The 19,474-nt window shown below is 37.5% G+C and overlaps 1 protein-coding gene across 1 annotated transcript in view; it reads right to left on the bottom strand.

Moving 5' to 3' along the window:
* The window catches only part of LOC134649989 (cardioacceleratory peptide receptor-like), a 152,195-nt gene that overhangs the window by 14,657 nt on the left and 118,064 nt on the right, over window positions 1-19,474 (bottom strand). The window contains exons 2-4 of the mRNA XM_063504805.1: window positions 19,239-19,368; window positions 13,741-13,876; window positions 142-245 (exon numbers count right to left, since the gene is read on the bottom strand). Coding sequence (XP_063360875.1) covers window positions 142-245; window positions 13,741-13,876; window positions 19,239-19,364 — 366 coding nt within the window. The 5' untranslated portion in view covers window positions 19,365-19,368. The remainder of the gene's footprint in view (window positions 1-141; window positions 246-13,740; window positions 13,877-19,238; window positions 19,369-19,474) is intronic.

The raw sequence follows: 19,474 nt of genomic DNA, 5'->3' as shown, positions 1-19,474 counted from the left end.
GGCCGTTAAACTATATAAAGTTAACGTTCGGACTAGAGACTGCAGTCGGTGCTCCAGTCCAGTGAAGATCCTCAAAAACGGATCGGATCGGACTTAATTTGAATTTGGTTTAGAAATATGACCGATGGAAAACTTTCTTACCTGCAGAAATTTAACGAATTTGCACATAAACTCCCCGGCGAGCCACGCTATTGTGTGTTTCTGAACGATGTCTGCAAATACCAGCACGAGGCCCACGAATAGATCTGAGGACAAATAAACATTGTGTAAATTATAAATAAATTAATAAATAAGTATTACAGGAGTATTATTAAGTATTAAATAAATAAATAAAATAAATAATATAATAATTATCCATAAAACAAATCTAAATAAATAAATTTTAAAATTATTTATTTGATAAAAATAATAAAAAATATTCTTACACAGATTGACTAAGTCCCACAGTAAGCTCAAGAAGGCTTGTGTTGTGGTTACTCAGACAACGATGTACGAGTATATAATATACAAATACATAAATACATAGAAGACACCCAAGACTCAAAAACAAATATCTGTGCTCATCACACAAATAAATGCCCTTACCGGGATTTGAACCCAGGACCGCGGGTCACTACCCACTAGGTCAGACCAGTCGTCAATTATAATAGTTTATGACTGCTATATAATGGAACCCCCCCCCCCCCCCTGAGGAACAATTATTGAACTGCGATCCCCAACCCGCATGCCCAGCGTGGGGATTATGCGCATTACCCCCAATGAGTAGACACGCCAAACAAAAATGGCCCCCAGTTCCCGGCCGCCTCGCTATTCCTGGCCATGGCAGCGGCTACGGTAACGACGGGGCAGGGGGTGCTAAGAATCCCCGGGCTACATTAGGCTGCCACTCAGTACAAAATTTGACCCTGGCTAGGTTTAACGGTCGCACTCTGACCGCAATGCTTGAAAACAAAAGTTTTCAATCAGTGCATCCTACCCGTCATGACCTACGGACCCGAGACATGGACTCTCACAGTAGGGTTGGTCCACCAGTTCAAAGTCGCTCAGCGAGCTATGGAGAGAGCTGTGCTCGGGGTTTCTCTGAAGGATAGGATTCGTAACGAATACATCCGACAGAGAACCATAGTTACCGACATAGCTCAAAGAATTAGCAAGCTAAAGTGGCAGTGAGCTGGCCATATCTCACGAAGAACCGACAACCGCTGGGGTAAACGTGTTCTTGAGTGGAGACCGCGACTCGGCAAACGTAGTGTAGGACGCCCTCCGACCAGGTGGGATGACGATCTGCGAAAGACTGCAGGCAGATGCTGGATGCGGCAAGCTGAAGACAGGGCGCTTTGGCGCTCTTTAGGGGAGGGCTATGTCCAGCAGTGGACTAATATAGCCTGATGATGATGATGATGATGATATAATGAAAGGCATTACGAGTAAAATAGGGGTGGGATTATGAATCGAGCTGCAAGCGAGTTTCATAAAAACATCACACGTGTGTTCTAATACGGTTACACGGTTTAATATGTAGCTACACGAGTAAAAGTTTTTTATGTAGAACTTCTAATCGCTCAAATGTATTTTTATTACAGTTTAATTCTAGCATTGAAAACTAAACTAATACCAGACGTATTTAACGCAAATAAAGCTTTACTTAACTTTACTTAGCTTTGCTTTTTTTATAATAATATGTATGCTAGTTTTAAGGTATTTATCTATGGGCCAATAGTTGCCTGAAAATAAAGTTTTACATTTCATTTCATTTTCACTTTACTTTATGTTTTACGTTAAGTTCATGCCACGTTTCATATAATTTAAGCATGTTGTTTGAATATGAGAGCGCAGCTCCGATTGTGGAGCTTTTTGGCGGCTGGTTAGTATCATTAACTCTTAAAAAAGATGAGTTAACTCTCTTATTTTACAAATTATCGTACGAGATGAATGAAATAAGTTTTTGGCAAAAATTTCATTTTTGGTACAGGCTTTTATCGCTGACTGTACTTTTCTTACGACAGACAACTAAAGGTGACAGTCCATTTGCAACCGCAGCTGCACTACTATTCATTTTACTATGGAAATTGACAGTAACAGCGACGCGCTCTAATACTCATCGAGACAATTCTAAAAACCCCTAACACAATTAGGTTGCGTTGTTTCTGTCACCTCCTGTCTCCATCATCAGATCAGTTCGATGGTACAGTCACCAGCAAAAATATATGACTGTGGGCAGCCGTGCAAAAATATCTGATGCTCCATTGGAGGCATAAGTATATGACGACACTACCTCGGTAAAAATATGTGCTGCTTTGTGGCCGGTAAAAACATCGTTAGTCTGTATCCGCATAAATATCGGATCGGGTGGCTTAAAAATATTTGACGACTCATAAAAATTAAAATTATGTGATTACTCTCATCTGGCATAAATATCTTTCCACTGTGAATGCAAATACATGGGATGGCAGACGGGCCGCCTATATATCTGACACGAAATTATGAAATATGTATGTCATCAATCGGCAAAAACGAACCATACCTGGATAGCATAGAGCCTTAAATTGTATGAAGTGATTTGACAATTCACGAAAAGAGTGCAGACTTGTCATTGCATATGTCTGTCTCACGTATTTCATTTCCAATTTTAAATTGTGACATAATTCAGGTAGACTTTTAATAGAAGATGTGTAATAAAACTTATAAACCTCCTTCTTACATAAAAAAGAATGATAAAGAAGTCAACTTGTGGACTATGACAAGGACAAACAATAATAGCGCTTTCGCTGCCACTCCTACTGAATGATACATAAGACTATCCCGTTCGGTCATTTCCCCCACCCCTCATGCCAGATCCAGTTATATACTAGATTCATGATATGATTGCAATACGTTCAAATTTACAAAAAAATTATATCCATTTTATTCCGTCAAATCGATGATAGACCATAATGTGAGACAGACATATACAATAACAAGTCTGCACTCTTTTCGTGAATTGTCAAATCACTTCATACAATTTACGGCTCTATACCAAACATGTATGGTTCGTTTTTGTAGGTCGATAACATATTTATGATTTTCCAATGTGTCAGATATTATAATAGGCGGTCCGTCGTCCATCCGATGTATTTGCTTTCACAGTGGAGAGATATTTATGCCAGATGAGAGCAATCAGATAATTTTGATTTTTATGAGTAATCAAATATTTTTAAGTGACCCGATCCGATATTTATGCGGATACAGACTAACGATATTTTTGCCGGCCACAAAGCATCACATATTTTTACCGAGGTAGTGTCGTCATATACTTATGCCTCCAATGGAGCATCAGATATTTTTGCACGGCTGCCCATAGTAATATATTTATGCTGGTGACTGTACCATAATATTGCATTGTCACCCGACTTACATGTGTATGCAAAATTTCAGCTCAATTCGAAACCGGGAAGTGGATCAAATTTAACTTGCAAGATTTGATTACAGACAGACAACGGGACAGGTGAAACTACATAAAAGCTTGTAAAATACAGGTGTAGTTAAATGTTCATAATTTACTCTTGGATCGACCGTAATTAAACTTTATGAACACGGGTAAGTACAGTCATCAGCAGAAGTTGCTAAGCGGGCGAGGTGTTCAACACTTCAACATGATCTTGACGCGACTTTATTGTTAAGAGTATAAAAGCGTGTCAAGGTAATTTTAAACACCTCGCCCGCTTAGCAACTTTTGCCGTTGACTGTACTGTAATATCCTCTTTATTTTGTTTGCCATTCTTACAAAATTATACACTAACTTTTGTCGTAAACCTTGTAAAAAATAATTCGAGTTTTAACCAAGAATGTCCTTAAATTCTTTACTTTTAAGCCTTTGGCATAAAAATAACCAGAAAATTTATAAAGTTTATTTTGTAGCATGAAAAATAATCTTTCAACAAATATCATTGTTAACTTGCTGTTCGCAGTATCGCTGCATTTGGGCCATTTTTTATTTCACTGTCTTTTTTTTCTCTTCAGAATTAGATAAACTTTGGTGGATATAAAGAGTTCCCTATACTATACAACAGCATTTCCCAAACTATGGTTCGCGTCGCGACCTATGGCCTATTTAAAATCAACGCCACTAGGTAATGACCCGTATAAAAGAAGAAGAATAACGTCGTAAGCCTCTCTCTTCTAGGGACAATTTCTTAACACTGTATTTTTACATGTACCTGTCACCAACGTAAAAATTAGTAGTCTCTGTGCGGAAAGAGACTCCTGAAATGTATAAGGCCCAATACATTCCACGACACTTTCTCTTTCCGAACAGACTACCCTATAAACCTTCCTGCATTTTAAAATATTTATTTTCCTTCTCCGTTGAAATCTCAATCTTATTATGTTATTATACGATACCAAAATCTTAAAGGTTTCAAAGATGGGTGAAAGGGTGGCTGACATATTTTTCCTTTCATCTTATATGTAACAAAGGGCCTTATTAAAACGAAAAGGTTTTGTATTTAATTTATAACCGAAAGCATTGATGTACGTAAAGTAATGTGTGTGTATATCGTACATGTATACATATACATACATACAATGTGCAGTATATACATTCAGGCAACAATAGATTTCCAAATAACAGACTCCGCATCAAGAAACTAAGCTTTTACTGCGCCCGCAGTACCGTAAAATGGGGTGAGTAGAATTCGCGGGGAGAGTTGGGTTATGAATGGGGAGAGAAGGGATGAAAGGGAGTGAGATGGGTTTTTAAGGCTACTGCTACAAAAATAATGTATTCCAATTTAAAATGGAGGTATAGTAATACCTACTCATAATAAAAAAAAATCGATCCAACAATCTTCCAAAATCACCTTTGTATGAAAACTATTGAAAATCTATCTCACCCCAATTACGAGGGACTACGGGGTGAGGTGGGATTTCCTGTTTATCGTCAAAGTTATGAAATGGAACTACCCAAAATAAAAAAAAAACTAAATACCAACGTCCGGAACACTTATTATATACAGCATTCAGTTTGCATATGTAAAAATAAAATGTTATCGAGGTTTAAATGTCAGTTTTGCGCCTACTTCTACCTTTACGGTAACGAACTAGACCGTCTCACTATAGACGTCTCACTAGAACTCAAAAAGACCCCCCGGGAAATGAGCTGCGAGCGACTTAACTGTACTGAGGGGCTACCGCGAAAACCGAATTTCGCAAATTGCGGGGATCTTTCTCTTTTACTCCAATGACCGTAATTAGAATGACAGAGAAAAATGCCCGCAATTTGTAATTCCGCGCTAGAGGAGGAGGTTGACATAATTATATTAAATTATTTTAGTCAGTCAAAACTTTTTTGAGATCGAAAGAGCTCGTGGTTCTGAGTAAATATCATTAAAAAATCCCAAATTATAAAAAAGTTTAGTATAAAACTTTAAATAAAATTGTCCCATCCAATAAGTAATCTATAATTGAGGTATACCAAATACTTTCAAAAAGAAAATGGAGTCCGCCGGAACCCGATTCTGACGCGAACTTTTGATGTGTGACTCAATTGAGTCTCAGGAATGAATCCATTAATCTTATCTTATCGTACGAATTATTTTTTTTTCTTTTTTTTAATACGAGCTCTTATATTCATTTAAAAAAATGTTTACATGACCTTACAGCAGTCTGTAACGTCTGTATCCAATGCGCCATTAAACTTAACATTCACATATAGCAAACAGGTACATATAACTACTCGTATTATAAATAACAATCAGGTACAAACAAACAATTACAAATAATACAATAACAAATCCACAATTACACCTTAACGGATGTAGGCCTCGCATCCATCACCTCACAGAATCTCCGGCATTCATTTCTCACAGACACCCAACGCCAAAACAGGTCGCACTCGGGTGCTGACGGCGTTTTTTTTTTGTTGTCCCCTACACTTTTTTTCAAATACGGGATTTTTTATGTTATTTCTACTCAGAATCACGAGCTCTTTCTATCCTAATAGGAGAAAAAAAGTGTACCAAAAATTCCATACATTTTTCGATCTTTCCATTTCGCGACCGCCGTACAAAGTCTATGAAAAAAGCGGCCAAGTGCGAGTCGGACTCGCTCATGAAGGGTTCCGTATTTAGGGGATTTATGACGTATTCAAAAAAACTACTTACTAGATCTCGTTCAAACCAATTTTCGGTGGAAGTTTGCATGGTAATGTACATCATATATTTTTTTAAGTTTTATCATTCTCTTATTTTAGAAGTTACAGGGGGGGGGGACTCACATTTTACCACTTTGGAAGTGTCTCTCGCGCAAACTATTCAGTTTAGAAAAAAATTATATTAGAAACCTCAATATCATTTTTGAAGACCTATCCATAGATACCCCACATGTATGGGTTTGATGAAAAAAAAAATTGAGTTTCATTTCTAAGTATGGGGATCCCCCAAAATGTATTGTTTTTTTTTTCTATTTTTGTGTGAAAATCTTAATGCGGTTCACAGAATACATCTTCTTACCAAGTTTCAACAGTATAGTTCTTATAGTTTCGGAGAAAAGTGGCTGTGACATACGGACGGACAGACAGACGGACAGACAGACAGACAGACAGACAGACAGACAGACAGACAGACAGACAGACAGACAGACAGACAGACAGACAGACATGTCGAATCCATAAGGGTTCCGTTTTTTGCCATTTGGCTACGGAACTCTAAAAATGGTGACGTAATGGAAATAAAAACCTTAGACACTTTTTTCTCCTATTAGGATAGAAAGAGCTCGTGATTCTGAGTAGAAATAACATAAAAAATCCCAAATTTGAAAAAAAAATGTAGGGGACAACAAAAAACAAACGCCCAGATGCCAAGAGTGCATTCAACTTATTACTTTATCCATAAACAAGCGACCCGCCCCGGCTTCGCACTGGTTAACAAATTATACATAAACCTCTTGAATCACTCTATTTTCAAAAAAACGTATCAAAACACCAACAATACTGGCCTAACCTAGGCACCTGCAGGCAGGCGAAGGAAGCCCTCCCGACACTCAACCCCAATCTGTCACGCAGGCTGCGACAGCTGAAGAGACCACAGCTCCGGCTTATAGCTGGGGTTATAACCGGCCATGCCTCATTTAACAAACACCTACTAACCCTACGTGTTACAGATAGCCCCCTCTGCAGGGCGTGCATGGAGGCAGAGGAGACAGCCGCCCACGTCATTCTCGAATGCCCAGGGGTGGCAGAATACCGGGCACAACACCTCGGCTCACCGGGGTCGCTCCCAGAAGTCGTCGGCAACGTCAAGGGTCTGCTAGGCTTCCTGGTAGAGCTGGGTTGGCAGGAATAGGCCGCCAACCCATCACGCAAAATAGGCGCAATAATATGACGTTGAGTTGCGGAAACCAAGCCCGCGAATACCTATAACCTATATATAACGTATCAAAATCCGTTGCGTTAAGTTTTAAAGATCTAAGCTTAAATACAAACAGAGAGAAAGGGAAGCGACTTTGTTTTATACTATGTAGTGAAGCCGTTATAAAAAAAAATCTATGCAGTAGATAGAACCTCGATAGCACGGAGCTCAAGGAATACGCCAAATATTTCGTGTTAACGAGTTTTCGTGTTATTAGAGGCTAAGTATAACTAAGAGATGTCCTTATAGGTTTTTATTAGAATGAAAGAGATTTATAGTTACAAAGGTAAAACAAATGAATAAATTTATATTAACGAGTTTTCAAAACGTCACGCTTGGCGCGCTGTTCAACATACATAACGCAAACGCGTACGTCACGTCACGCTATCGAATGAAATTTAAGTACACTAGGGGTTCTTAATATAAGTAGTTGACGTAATGATTATTTACATACCGGTTTTAGTTTCTCTTTCCTGTTGACGTCTTGTGTTCTTCCAAACATTATAAAACTCTCATCGCGTAGCACCGCTTCTAAACAATACGTTTATCATAACAAACATGGTACCTATTTTAGTTGTAGAGTATTATTTATAGTTCCTTCCGATAAAAAATTTCAAGAAGTATTTTAGGTTAACGGGACGACTAAGGGCCCGATTCGGATTTTGAACTAGACATCTATTAGATATCTATTAGACATCACCAAGATACGACAACGATATTTTTAAAGATCTAGCCTGTCAACTTTGACATTTCCGCGATTCTGGAGATACTCTTGAATGATTTCCACAATGTCTAAGACGTCTCGTTATGTATTTTTAGATCTCAAAACGATTTTGAAATGATCTTAATACGATAATTTAACGTAAAAGTGACTTTGATTGCCCGAATTGAGCTGCAAAAGATATCTAGTGGAAATCTAAACTAGCAGGTATCTAGTACATATCGTATCGTTCTCTTCTCTAGAACGGATCTTGTTTTCCGAATACCGTGGTAAGAGCACGTTAGAACACGCATAATGGAGAGTTGTGTCAGTTGTGTGACATACGAATGGCAGTAGCAGTAAAGATAAATTGTTTTTGCGGCGTTTTTGTAGCTGACGTTTTTGGTTAAAGAAATGACGCCTTTGACACTGACAGATCAGATCCACTAATCCTGTTACAGATCTAATTCATAACCTATTATTAAAATCAGAATACGCCTCTAGGTAGGACGATTTGGGTGAGATTGTATCCTTATATTTTTATGATAATTATGATCTACTTCGGGTTAACAAATTATACATAAACCTTCCTCTTGAATCACTCTATCTATTTAAAATCCGTTGCGCATCAAAATCCGTTGCGTAGTTTAAAGATCTAAGCATACATAGGGACAGACAGACAGCGTGAAGCGACTTTGTTTTATACTATGTAGATTGCTATGTAGTGATACTATATATACAGATCGCAAGGCGTGTTCGATTATAAAAAAGTTGGTATTTTGTAGATATTCATGGCAGTACCTATACGTATTTATTTAACAATATACTTATTTTATGTTATATCTTTAGGTGTTATAATCTTATAAATATGGCATTGTATCTATTATGCTTGTCAAGCTTTTAAAATAAACCAAGTACCTACCTGAAAAAGTTTTGTATCATTTAGCGCCGAGTATAAACACTTTTATCATCATCACAGTTAATAACACTGTATCATTAAAGTGCAAGTGGGTATCTTAAGAATATTTTTTATTCAAAACACCAACGGAGAATAGCACTTTCTCTCAAAACCCGAAACAACAATGATCCTCCTAACTCCTAAGCCTGTAATTTTAGCAGTGAACTTCCTAATAATATCACTTAGCAGCCTTGAAACTGCCTTCTATTTATATTAGGTGCAAATGGTCAAAGTTAGAAGATGTTGGCCGCAATCAGAGTGGGTTGTTTTCAAGAACAATATGATGGCTGGACGGAACAAAAGTGGGGTCTCATCTTAAAAGTTATCCGATTAAAAATTGTGATTGATTCGGTACTGATATTTATTTTAGGTATTATCATAGAGAAATATAGAGTGCTTCCTGTAACAGGAGCAATAAATTAAACTGTAGGCTGTACTCCTCAAACTGACCAACATTTGTTCAGCAACTTTTGAAAATAACTCGTGTTTTGATTTTTATTACACTTTAAAGTTTATTCTAAGACGCAATGTATTGCAAATTTTGTTATGATTAAAGCGTGACAAGCAACGTCAAACACACTGATGTCAGCGTACATTGAAGGCAATATTTATTTTGTATGAAAAAGAGGAAGTCTAAAGAATTCATAATTTTTAAAAGTTGCTGAACAAATGTTGGTCAGTTTGAGGAGTACAGCCTTTAGTTTAATTTATTGCTCCTGTTACAGGAAGCACCCTGTATAGTAAGAATAGAGTGCTAACTGCATACATCAGTTTTTGCACCAAAAAGACTATTATTTTCATAGTCGACATCTAGCATCGAATAGCGGAATTATCAGTAACCGCTACTTGATACTAGATGTCTCGTGAGTTGCGACTAACGAAAAGTGTATTGAACAACAATTTACCACTACTTAATATTAAACAGAAGGAGTAAAATAAAGTTCCGGCTAATTCGGTTATATTATTAGCTGAAAATTGTTGAGAATTTGACCTTAGGGTCGGTGCAACATCTATTGTCAAGTAGCAGTATTATTATGATTATGATTATGCAGCACTGATAATTCCGCTACTCGATGCTAGATGTCGACTATGAAAATAATAGTCTTTTTGGTACCTAAACTGGTGTATGGAGTGAGCACTCTATGTATTTTTTTCTCTATGGTATTATACAAATAAGTAACACATCATTACAGTTAAACTAAGGCACTGTGAAAGTACGGGGAAAATATTATTGCGTCTACCATACGTCTAGTTGCGTATTTCTAGTCCATTTTCTTCTAACAATATGAATAATAAATCACTCACACGTATAAGCTACGACTATTTCAAACTTTACGAACATTTTAACAACATGTTTAGCGTTGCTATAATGTATCGCATTCTCGTATTTATGAGAAAGTTCATATGTTTTGAAGTATCCGTCGCTCCACCCGCTATTTTTAGGATCACGCGAAAAATGTTAGATTTGAACCAGGGAATAGAATTACTATTTTGCACTGAAGATAAATGGTAGCTCCTAGCTAATAGCTAGTATTGCTGACTGTGCGTTGGTAAAAACCGTTCTTTTTTGTAAAAGTAAAATGTGGTTCCTATATTTGAGTGATATATGTACCTAGTTGTTGCGTTATATGTTATTATAATTATGTTAGTTCTCGGGACCAAAATAACTCGACTATATTTTAATATAATAGCCAGTTCAGTGCTCAGCTTTCACAAGCACTTTGAATGATTAGTTCGCAAAATATCTATTGAAAATCCATAGAAATTAGATTTGATACATCATTTAGTTAGATGAATTAGGTAACCACAATCATAGTAATAGCTTAAGTAAATATATTTATTACCCAAGTAATTTATTTTTGCCTACGTCGCATTATCGTACATTTCTCATTATGATTAAGCCGCGCTTATATATATTACGCTTGGCTGCTAATAATAAGCTTTATTCCGTTCAGTTAACCAGCTAAAATTATTATTATCAATATTATCAAATCGTGATGTCGTGATACATATTTTTATTATCAAGAAAATTGAACTAAATACGTATTTCGAAATAACTAATCACAAACAATTTTTATTAGGTTATCTAGAACAGATCGCTTTTGTAGCATATTCTCTGTTTTTTTTTATTGAGGTATGCATTAATAGATTATTTGTATTGTATTTGTATTCGAACGCATGTCGGACTACTACCTACTTAATTAACAAGCTTTTATTAGGCCGACCTGTATGTAACTATGTAATGGAATCTAAGGTAACTAATTTAACCATCTTCCAAGGATCGTAGCGTCATGAAAATTGGCAGCTGTAGGTATGTATTGTATTATACTTACTGTATTAGGTTTCAAGTAAATAAAGATTATTATTATTATTAAAGATTATTATGTAGTTCTGATGACAGTACAATAATATGGTACTGTCGAACTGATCTGATGATGGAGACAGGAGGTGGCCATAGGAACTCTGTGATGAAACAACGCAACCTAATTGTGTTAGGGGTTTTTAGAATTGTCTCGATGAGTATTAGTTAGTTGTCTGTCGTAAGAAAAGTACAGTCAGCGATAAAAGCTTGTACCAAAAATAAAATTTTTGTCAAAAACTTATTATACCTACAATTTATTTATATTCAAGAAAAAAATAACAAATCGCAATCACCGTTTTGGGCTAGACTCGAACTTGTGATCTTTCGGAACACCGGTCCGATCGCTCTTAACCAACTGAGCTACCAAAGCTTGCCAGAAGCGTGCTAATCTTTAATTCCTTTCTTTTACACGCAACTAAGTAATTATTACTTCACCTCTAACGGCCCAGACATAAAAACTTGCCAAAACAAAAGCAATTTTAATTTGTCAAAGCAAAGATTCAAAATGGAATGGGAGATTTTTATAGGCCTCTGGGCAGCTAGAAGATAAATGATTCCTATAATCACTATTTATTTGGTAGGCTGTTTGGTACAAACGAATAAGTATACTAATAAATATTGTATAAGAATTATATAAGTAATATCATTTGGGCCATAAGATAATATTGCCTTATTTGCTGTATCAATAAGAATGCCAGGAAATTATTAATACTTTCCTAACATTTATTACTTTCCTTGTCCCTTTATCTTCCGCCATTGTTGTTATACTTAGTATGTATTATATTATACATATTATAATGTATTATTATGATATGAGGATTATACATGTGTATGTGTCGTAGTCAGATCGTATAATCCGCCGTATTACATTACGCATTTCAAAACGCCCCTGAGCGCCTACCGCGAACCACGTTCGACGTGTTGCCTCTCTGTCGCACTTGTAAATTCTTACGTAAGTGTGACAGGGAGGTAACACGTCGAACGTGGTTCGCGGTAGGCCCTCTGTTTTGTAAAACGGCTAGCCGTAATGTAATACGGCGGATTATACGATCCGACTGCGACATATGTACCTGGAGCAAATACTCTTTCAAAAGAATATTAATAATTCGGGCTATATATGTCCAATAAACCTTAGAATTTCTTCACAGATGTATGTAGATTTCCTCACGATGTTTTCCTTCACCGAAAAGCTAGTGGTAGTAACTAAATATCAAATGAAATTAATTGGTATGAGCCAAGATTTGAACCCGCTACTCCGGATTGAAAGTCGGAAGTCAGATCCACTAGGCCATCACCGCTATAACCGAATTCATGGTAAGGGACGTAAAAGTACCTAAATATGTCATATTGTTCATCTATAGGCATACCTACCTAGGTATAAATATGCACCAATAATCAAAATCGAACGTTTGTTGTCCCATGACCCACTTAAATCAAAGTTGTCTAAAATTTGCTATTCTAGTAATGTCTTTAACAATAAACAGAATATTTAAATATTTTGCCAGCTTTTGTCAAGCCGCGAAAGTTTTGCTTTGTAAGTGATGCTTCAAGTTCAGTCAGTTAAGTAGTTTTCAAAGGAATCCTTAATGAGTTACACTTGGTTGACTAAGACTGGTAAACTACAACACCTTTGGGTATTAAATTTACTGCTATGAATGATAATATTAGGACAATGTACTGCTGTGAATGATAATATTAGGACAATGTTAATAGCATTTAAGTATATTTGCTAAGTCAGTTGTTTTAAAGATTATTTCTTTGTTGAGTGATAAAGAAAACCTCTAGGCCATTTTTGCCCTAATTTATATTATACAATGCCTACATTTATATTTATTTCGTGACGCTTGTATTTCCATAATGACATTAATAACTGTTGTGAGCTTAAGTAACCTGATCTGGGCTGAAAAACAGCGCTGCGGTGTCACTCATGCTGAGTTGATGCTGTCACAGCAATGATGAAGAAGTTCATCCTGCTCTTCCTGGCGTTGGTGCAGAGGAGTGCTGCTATAACTGACGCGTTCAAGACCACTATTGATATAAAGAGTACCCACATCACTGTGAACTACTCCTGGGGACATTGGTGCAAAGGAGTGCTGCTATGACTGACGCGTTCAGGACCACTATTGATATGAAGAGTACCCACATCACTGTGAACTGCTCCTGGGCACAAAGTGTACTTACCGGCAATAGCCAGCTGCATGATGAAGAAGTTCATCCTGCTCTTCCTGGCGTTGGTGCAAAGGAGTGCTGCTATGACTGACGCGTTCAGGACCACTATTGATATGAAGAGTACCCACATCACTGTGAACTGCTCCTGGGCACAAAGTGTACTTACCGGCAATAGCTAGCTGCATGATGAAGAAGTTCATCCTGCTCTTCCTGGCGTTGGTGCAAAGGAGTGCTGCTATGACTGACGCGTTCAGGACCACTATTGATATGAAGAGTACCCACATAACTGTGAACTGCGCCACCTGGGGACAATATACGGCGTTACGAAATAATCAAAGTTTGTTTTAGTAAGTATAGGTGTCGCTGTCGGCAGGGGAGTTGAGGTAAACATTTCGATAGCTTATAGTGTAACTCCCTTATTCATAAACGCGCTACAAACCTCAATTAGCTAATAATCTGTCATTTTGACTTATGTATTTGTAAGAAAGCGATAAAACATATTGAACTAAATTAGGCCCGTAAAGTTTTATGAATAAGGGGGTAAATATCTAGTCTAAATCTAAAGAAACTTTTTGGTGGTACGAAAAAAGAACACTGACTTCATATACCCATTACATTATACCCGACCTCAACTAGTGCCGACATCTGTATATTATATCCAAATCTACTCATATATGTTTTTTCCTTGTGAAAACGTAATTAGTATATTTATTTTGTGTAGGTTTATTTTACTGCCTAGAACGCTAAAACGTAAGCAGGTAATTATGTACCTACTTCAAACTGATAAAAATGACAAAACATAGGTACACTGAAATCAGTATTGTACATATTGTCCTAGTCCTAGCCCTAAGTATACGATTAAATTATGCCTGAATGAAATGATTATTTTATTTTATTTAAAAACTAAAGTACTGCATTAACAATATTTTGTGTAAATAGAAAATGAAGTAAGCATCTTCGAAACAATTTGCTTTCGTAACTTTATTAAATATTCCAAAAGTCTAAAGTTACTTGACATCTAAACAATAATTGGCGATGGTCCCGGAAGCTGCCGTCATTTTGAGCTTTAAATGTTTTATGAGGATCCAAATACTGAGCAAAGTTCAGTCGCCGTCAGATATATCGGAGCGGCCAAGGTGCTCACAAATATCTTAACCCGCCTCTGTTGTCAAGGCGTTAGAGTGCGTGTTCAGATATTTTTGAGCGCCTTGGCCGCTCCAATATATCTGATGGCGACTGTTCATTCGGCTTATTAGTAAATAATGAAATAATGATCCATGATGAGGATTCTCAAACTGTCTGAAAGTTTTGAACTTAGGTAAGTACTAAGTATAACTTAGGTAACCTTGCACGTTAAATATTTATGGCCATTAAATTATTTTGAATTCATTAAACATAATGTGCTTAATTATCTCGAAACTTGTCTTTTAAAGTTACATAACTCTTAGTGTAAATTTCATTCGTTATCGTGAGGTGGCGTAGGTAGGTACGCGTTTGCTAGTCGGCAGGACATCCCTACTACACATCCACCTTAAGGTCTCTGCCCACTACACCGTATCATACCATGACCGTAATAGGAACATGTCAGGCTAAAAAATATTCTTTGTATTAAAAAGTATGAGACTATGCCCCCTAGCCCGTTCCGTCACCGACCAGCACCGTAGCGTGCCATGCACGGACCGTCAAAAATTGTCGGCGAGGATATTTTGCCGGTGCCGAAACGCTCCGCGCATGGCACGCAACGTTGACAGAACGGTGCGTGCAGGCGGCGAAACGGTGAGCATACGGGTTATAACCGCGTATGGTGACCGTTCTAAGCCCGTTATAAACGCGTTGCCTAATCTGTTCCTCGCTCTTGCCAGTATGATAACCAATCGCTCGCTCTTTCTGACGAGTCTGGCTCTCGCGAATAAAACGCGGGTACTAAGGAGATGAAATGCGGAAGCTACGGGGATTATAGGCGGATGCTATGGGGATGATACGCGGTTACTACGGGCACTAAACCCGATATGTACGGCTATGAAACAATGTCGACACGGTGTAGTGGGCATAGTAGTCCGTATCGCGTTACATTCCGTGCCTGATACATTCATACACGGTCATGGTATGATACGGTGTAGTGGGCAGAGGCCTTTCGTGTAATTTTGTACCGTATACATCATTCAATGGAAAACTATTTCTTGGTTGTTAGAGCAATTAAAATTTGGTATTGTTTCAACTGTCTCCACGAGGGTGGGGTTAGCCTATAGTGTGGCGGTGATAGGTTAAAACAATCCTATGCATTTTTGTTAAATAAATAAAAATTACATAACACTTTAAACTACCGCGTTTTGTACACATATTAAATTACATAAACGGGTTTACCGCGATATAGTTTCAACATTTCAGCTGAGTTGCACCAGCCTGTGGTCGCGGAAAGACTGACGTCCCAGCAAATGTCAACGGAGATATATAACACTATATCGCGATAGACCCGTGTGTGTAATTAAATATAAACATTTTTTTAAATAATATTTTACTTGGGCGAAGTTGGAGACCAACGACGAAGTTAGGGTTCCCTACGTTGTATATTGCCAACCCTGATTTCCAACGAATTAAGGCATTGATAACGAAGTTTGTTAATTAATCAACACATGTCTTCATATCAACTGTCCAAATTTCAGTAGTAGTAAAAGCCTTTCAATCACGATAACCTATCTATATCCTAAAGTTATCACGTATCTACTATGTCCTACAGTTATCGCGAAACTATGTTAAGTGTCCATTACTCGATTAAACCTTTCATGGTTTACGCCGGTGACGCTTTTGGGAGTGTTAGGTGTGTCGATTTCACGCCGCATCTATCTAATGTCTGTCCTTCGTCATTTCATCGAACGTTAGGGACTTGTCACACGTAATTCATCAACAAATATTTAATTTTATTTATCACATATAGGTGTATGATCATGATCAATTGATCACCTATGTCACAGAATAAATAATAGTACTAAGTACAGAAGACTCACTCTCTAACAAAACGTGTCTGTTACGATCAGCACAGATATGGCCGCTAGGTGGCGACAGCGCCACGCGCGGCTTATGGCTTTCCCCAAAATTGGGGTGGAACGAATGTACTTTTAGCTACCTGTAGCAAAGCGACGAAATCGCGGAGTGAGCCACGCCTGCCTATGTATAGACATAGGGTGCTCACTCCATACATCAGTTTTGTTACCAAAACATGTGTACATTCTCGTTATTTTCTTAACAAATAATAAAACGATTATTATTCTCGTAGTCGACGTCTAGCATCAAGTAGCGGATTTATCAGTACGGCTACTTGACACTAGATGTCACGTGTGTCGCGACACTCGCGACTGACGCAAATTGTAGGTATTGCCATTGAGAAAAAAATACATAGAGTGCTCACTCCATACATCAGTTTTAGTACCAAAAAGACTATTAGCATCTAGCATCGAGTAGCGGAACTATCAGTACTGCTACTTGACAATAGATGTAGCACCGACCGGAAAGTCTTATGCTGTTGATATAAGACTTTCCGGTCGGTGCTACATCTATTGTCAAGTAGCAGTACTGATAGTTCCGCTACTCGATGCTAGATGTAGACACTGAAATTAATAGTCTGAACTGATGTATGGAGTGAGCACTCTTGTCTTACTATATTTCTCTATGGTATTGGTCAACAATGTACAACTAATATTAGCAGAAGCAGTTGAAAATAGAGTTCCGGTTAATCCGGTTAAATTATATTAGCTGAAAATTATTGAGCATTACACTTTTCGTTCGTCGCGACATCTGTTGTCGAGTATACTGATAAATCTACGAAAATAATAAGTGTTTTGGTAACGAAACTGATTTATGGATTGAGCACTCTATGCGTACCTACTTATTTATCTATGGTATGATTCACATGACTATCAAAATTAACATAATAACCGAGTAAGAATAGTTACCTATCGAGCATGTAATTTCTATTTACCAAAATTAACCTGAAAAGTGATATTTACTTGAGCGCAGTGTGTACTAATAGTTTGCGAAGTTGCAAACTAGGACACATTCAGTTCGGCGTTGACTACTTGACTAGGTTAGAGCATTTCTAGATATCATATCGCAAAGTTAGGTTAGAGTTTCAAAACTATATCATTGCCTGGATCTCATTCAGAACTATAATAGTTATTTTCGATACAAGTGCGAAAAGGGGAAATTCACAAAAAAAACACGACCGAAGGGAGTGTTTTAAATCGACACGAGTTGCGAATTACCTTTTCGCAAGTGTATCGAACAACGTTTTACAGTACATATGGCACTTTAAAGTTTCGACATACGCACGAAAAGTGCTATTTTACGCACTAGTGCGGAAAAGTAGCCCTGTAAATATAATTTCGGTGTTACATTCTCTAGAGGTTTTTATTGAATTGTTTTTATTAAAGACACACAAATACACATGGAACATTAAATAAAATAATAATATAAATATAAACTATCTATAAATAAAAAACGGCCTCCAAGTCACTGCCGATGGGCAACGTGCCTAGAAGGCTGGCCGCATTGCCACGTTGAATCGCAATGCTAATGCGTTGAGCAAAATATTGGCCAGCCCTCTGGTCCCTTGTGGTTTTTATTTGGGCCATTCTACTTTTCGTTGTACATACGTTTTTGACACTTTTTCGTAAAATGCATATTTTAGAATAATAAAATATAAATAAAATAAATTCTGTTTGTGGTGGATAAAAGACGGAGCCTCCGTTACGCTATCGATCCCTATAGCTTTGTTCAATAAATACTGAAACTATTCTTAATCACAGTAACTCTGTGGTCCTCGATTGTCTCCCGGTTATGTATAAATATGTATGTAATGTACCCTCACTACTATCATGTAAAGTATCAAAAAAAATTGCCAAGTGCGGGTCGGACTCGCGCACGAAGGGTCCCGTACAATTACGCAAAAAACGGCAAAAAAATCAGGTTTAGAACAAACCTTAAATATTTATTAATTCTGTTTTTAGTATTAGTTGTTATAGCGGCAACAAAAATACATCATCTGCGAAAACGTGAACTGCCTAGCTATCACGGTTAAGAGTTACAACTTGGTGACAGACAGACGGACGGACGGACAGACGGACAGCGGAGTCTTAGTAATAGGGTCTCGTTTTTACGGAACCCTAAAAATTGACGGAGAACAATTACCCAGTGGGGAGCAAAGCAGGCACATTCTACGGTACAGTCACCATCAGATATATCGGAGCGGCTGAGACGCTCAAATATATCTGAACACGCACTCTAAAGCCTTGACAATAGAGGCGTCTTCAGATATTTGTGAGCACCTCTGAATTCTATAGTAATTTAAATTGTATTTTTTCCCTTATTTTCTCGTAATGCATGTTAATTATAAGATGTAATTATTTTTGAAAAGATGTGTCCCGCCGAGTTTGTTGCCGGTCCCATATTGGGATACCCTCCTCCAATTGAGGGGGGATTTAAATCTTCTCGGGGCAGAGGTGTAGGGTTGGAGCCGGTCTACCTAGCTTTATTTGACGTTCATAAGCGCATTGTAATTATGCCTACTTGAATAAACTATCTTTTATCTTTATCTTTATCACCTTAGCCACTCCGATATATCTGAAGACGACTGTACTTGAAAAGGTTGATTATATCGTAACCCCTCACCTCATAGAAATAATAATAGTTGATGTCAGTAGCGTTGGTGGTGTTAAATGTCCTGTTGTCGCTCGATAGTACCAGGACCCCAGGAGTGGAGGAGTCCATCTCCTCCATAACCTGCTCTGGATCCATGTTCCTGCAAAAGAAGACTATGTTTTATTTCTGTTAAATAGGGTAGATAATTCGGCAGTAACTGGCCTCCCTAAACTAAAAATGAATTCTATTCACCTATAAACAAATTT

Source organism: Cydia amplana, chromosome 8 (genome assembly GCF_948474715.1).
Source record: "Cydia amplana chromosome 8, ilCydAmpl1.1, whole genome shotgun sequence".
Lineage (NCBI taxonomy): Eukaryota > Metazoa > Arthropoda > Insecta > Lepidoptera > Tortricidae > Cydia > Cydia amplana.
Note: the sequence above shows the minus strand (reverse complement) of the source record. Positions and strands in the feature narration are given on the sequence as shown.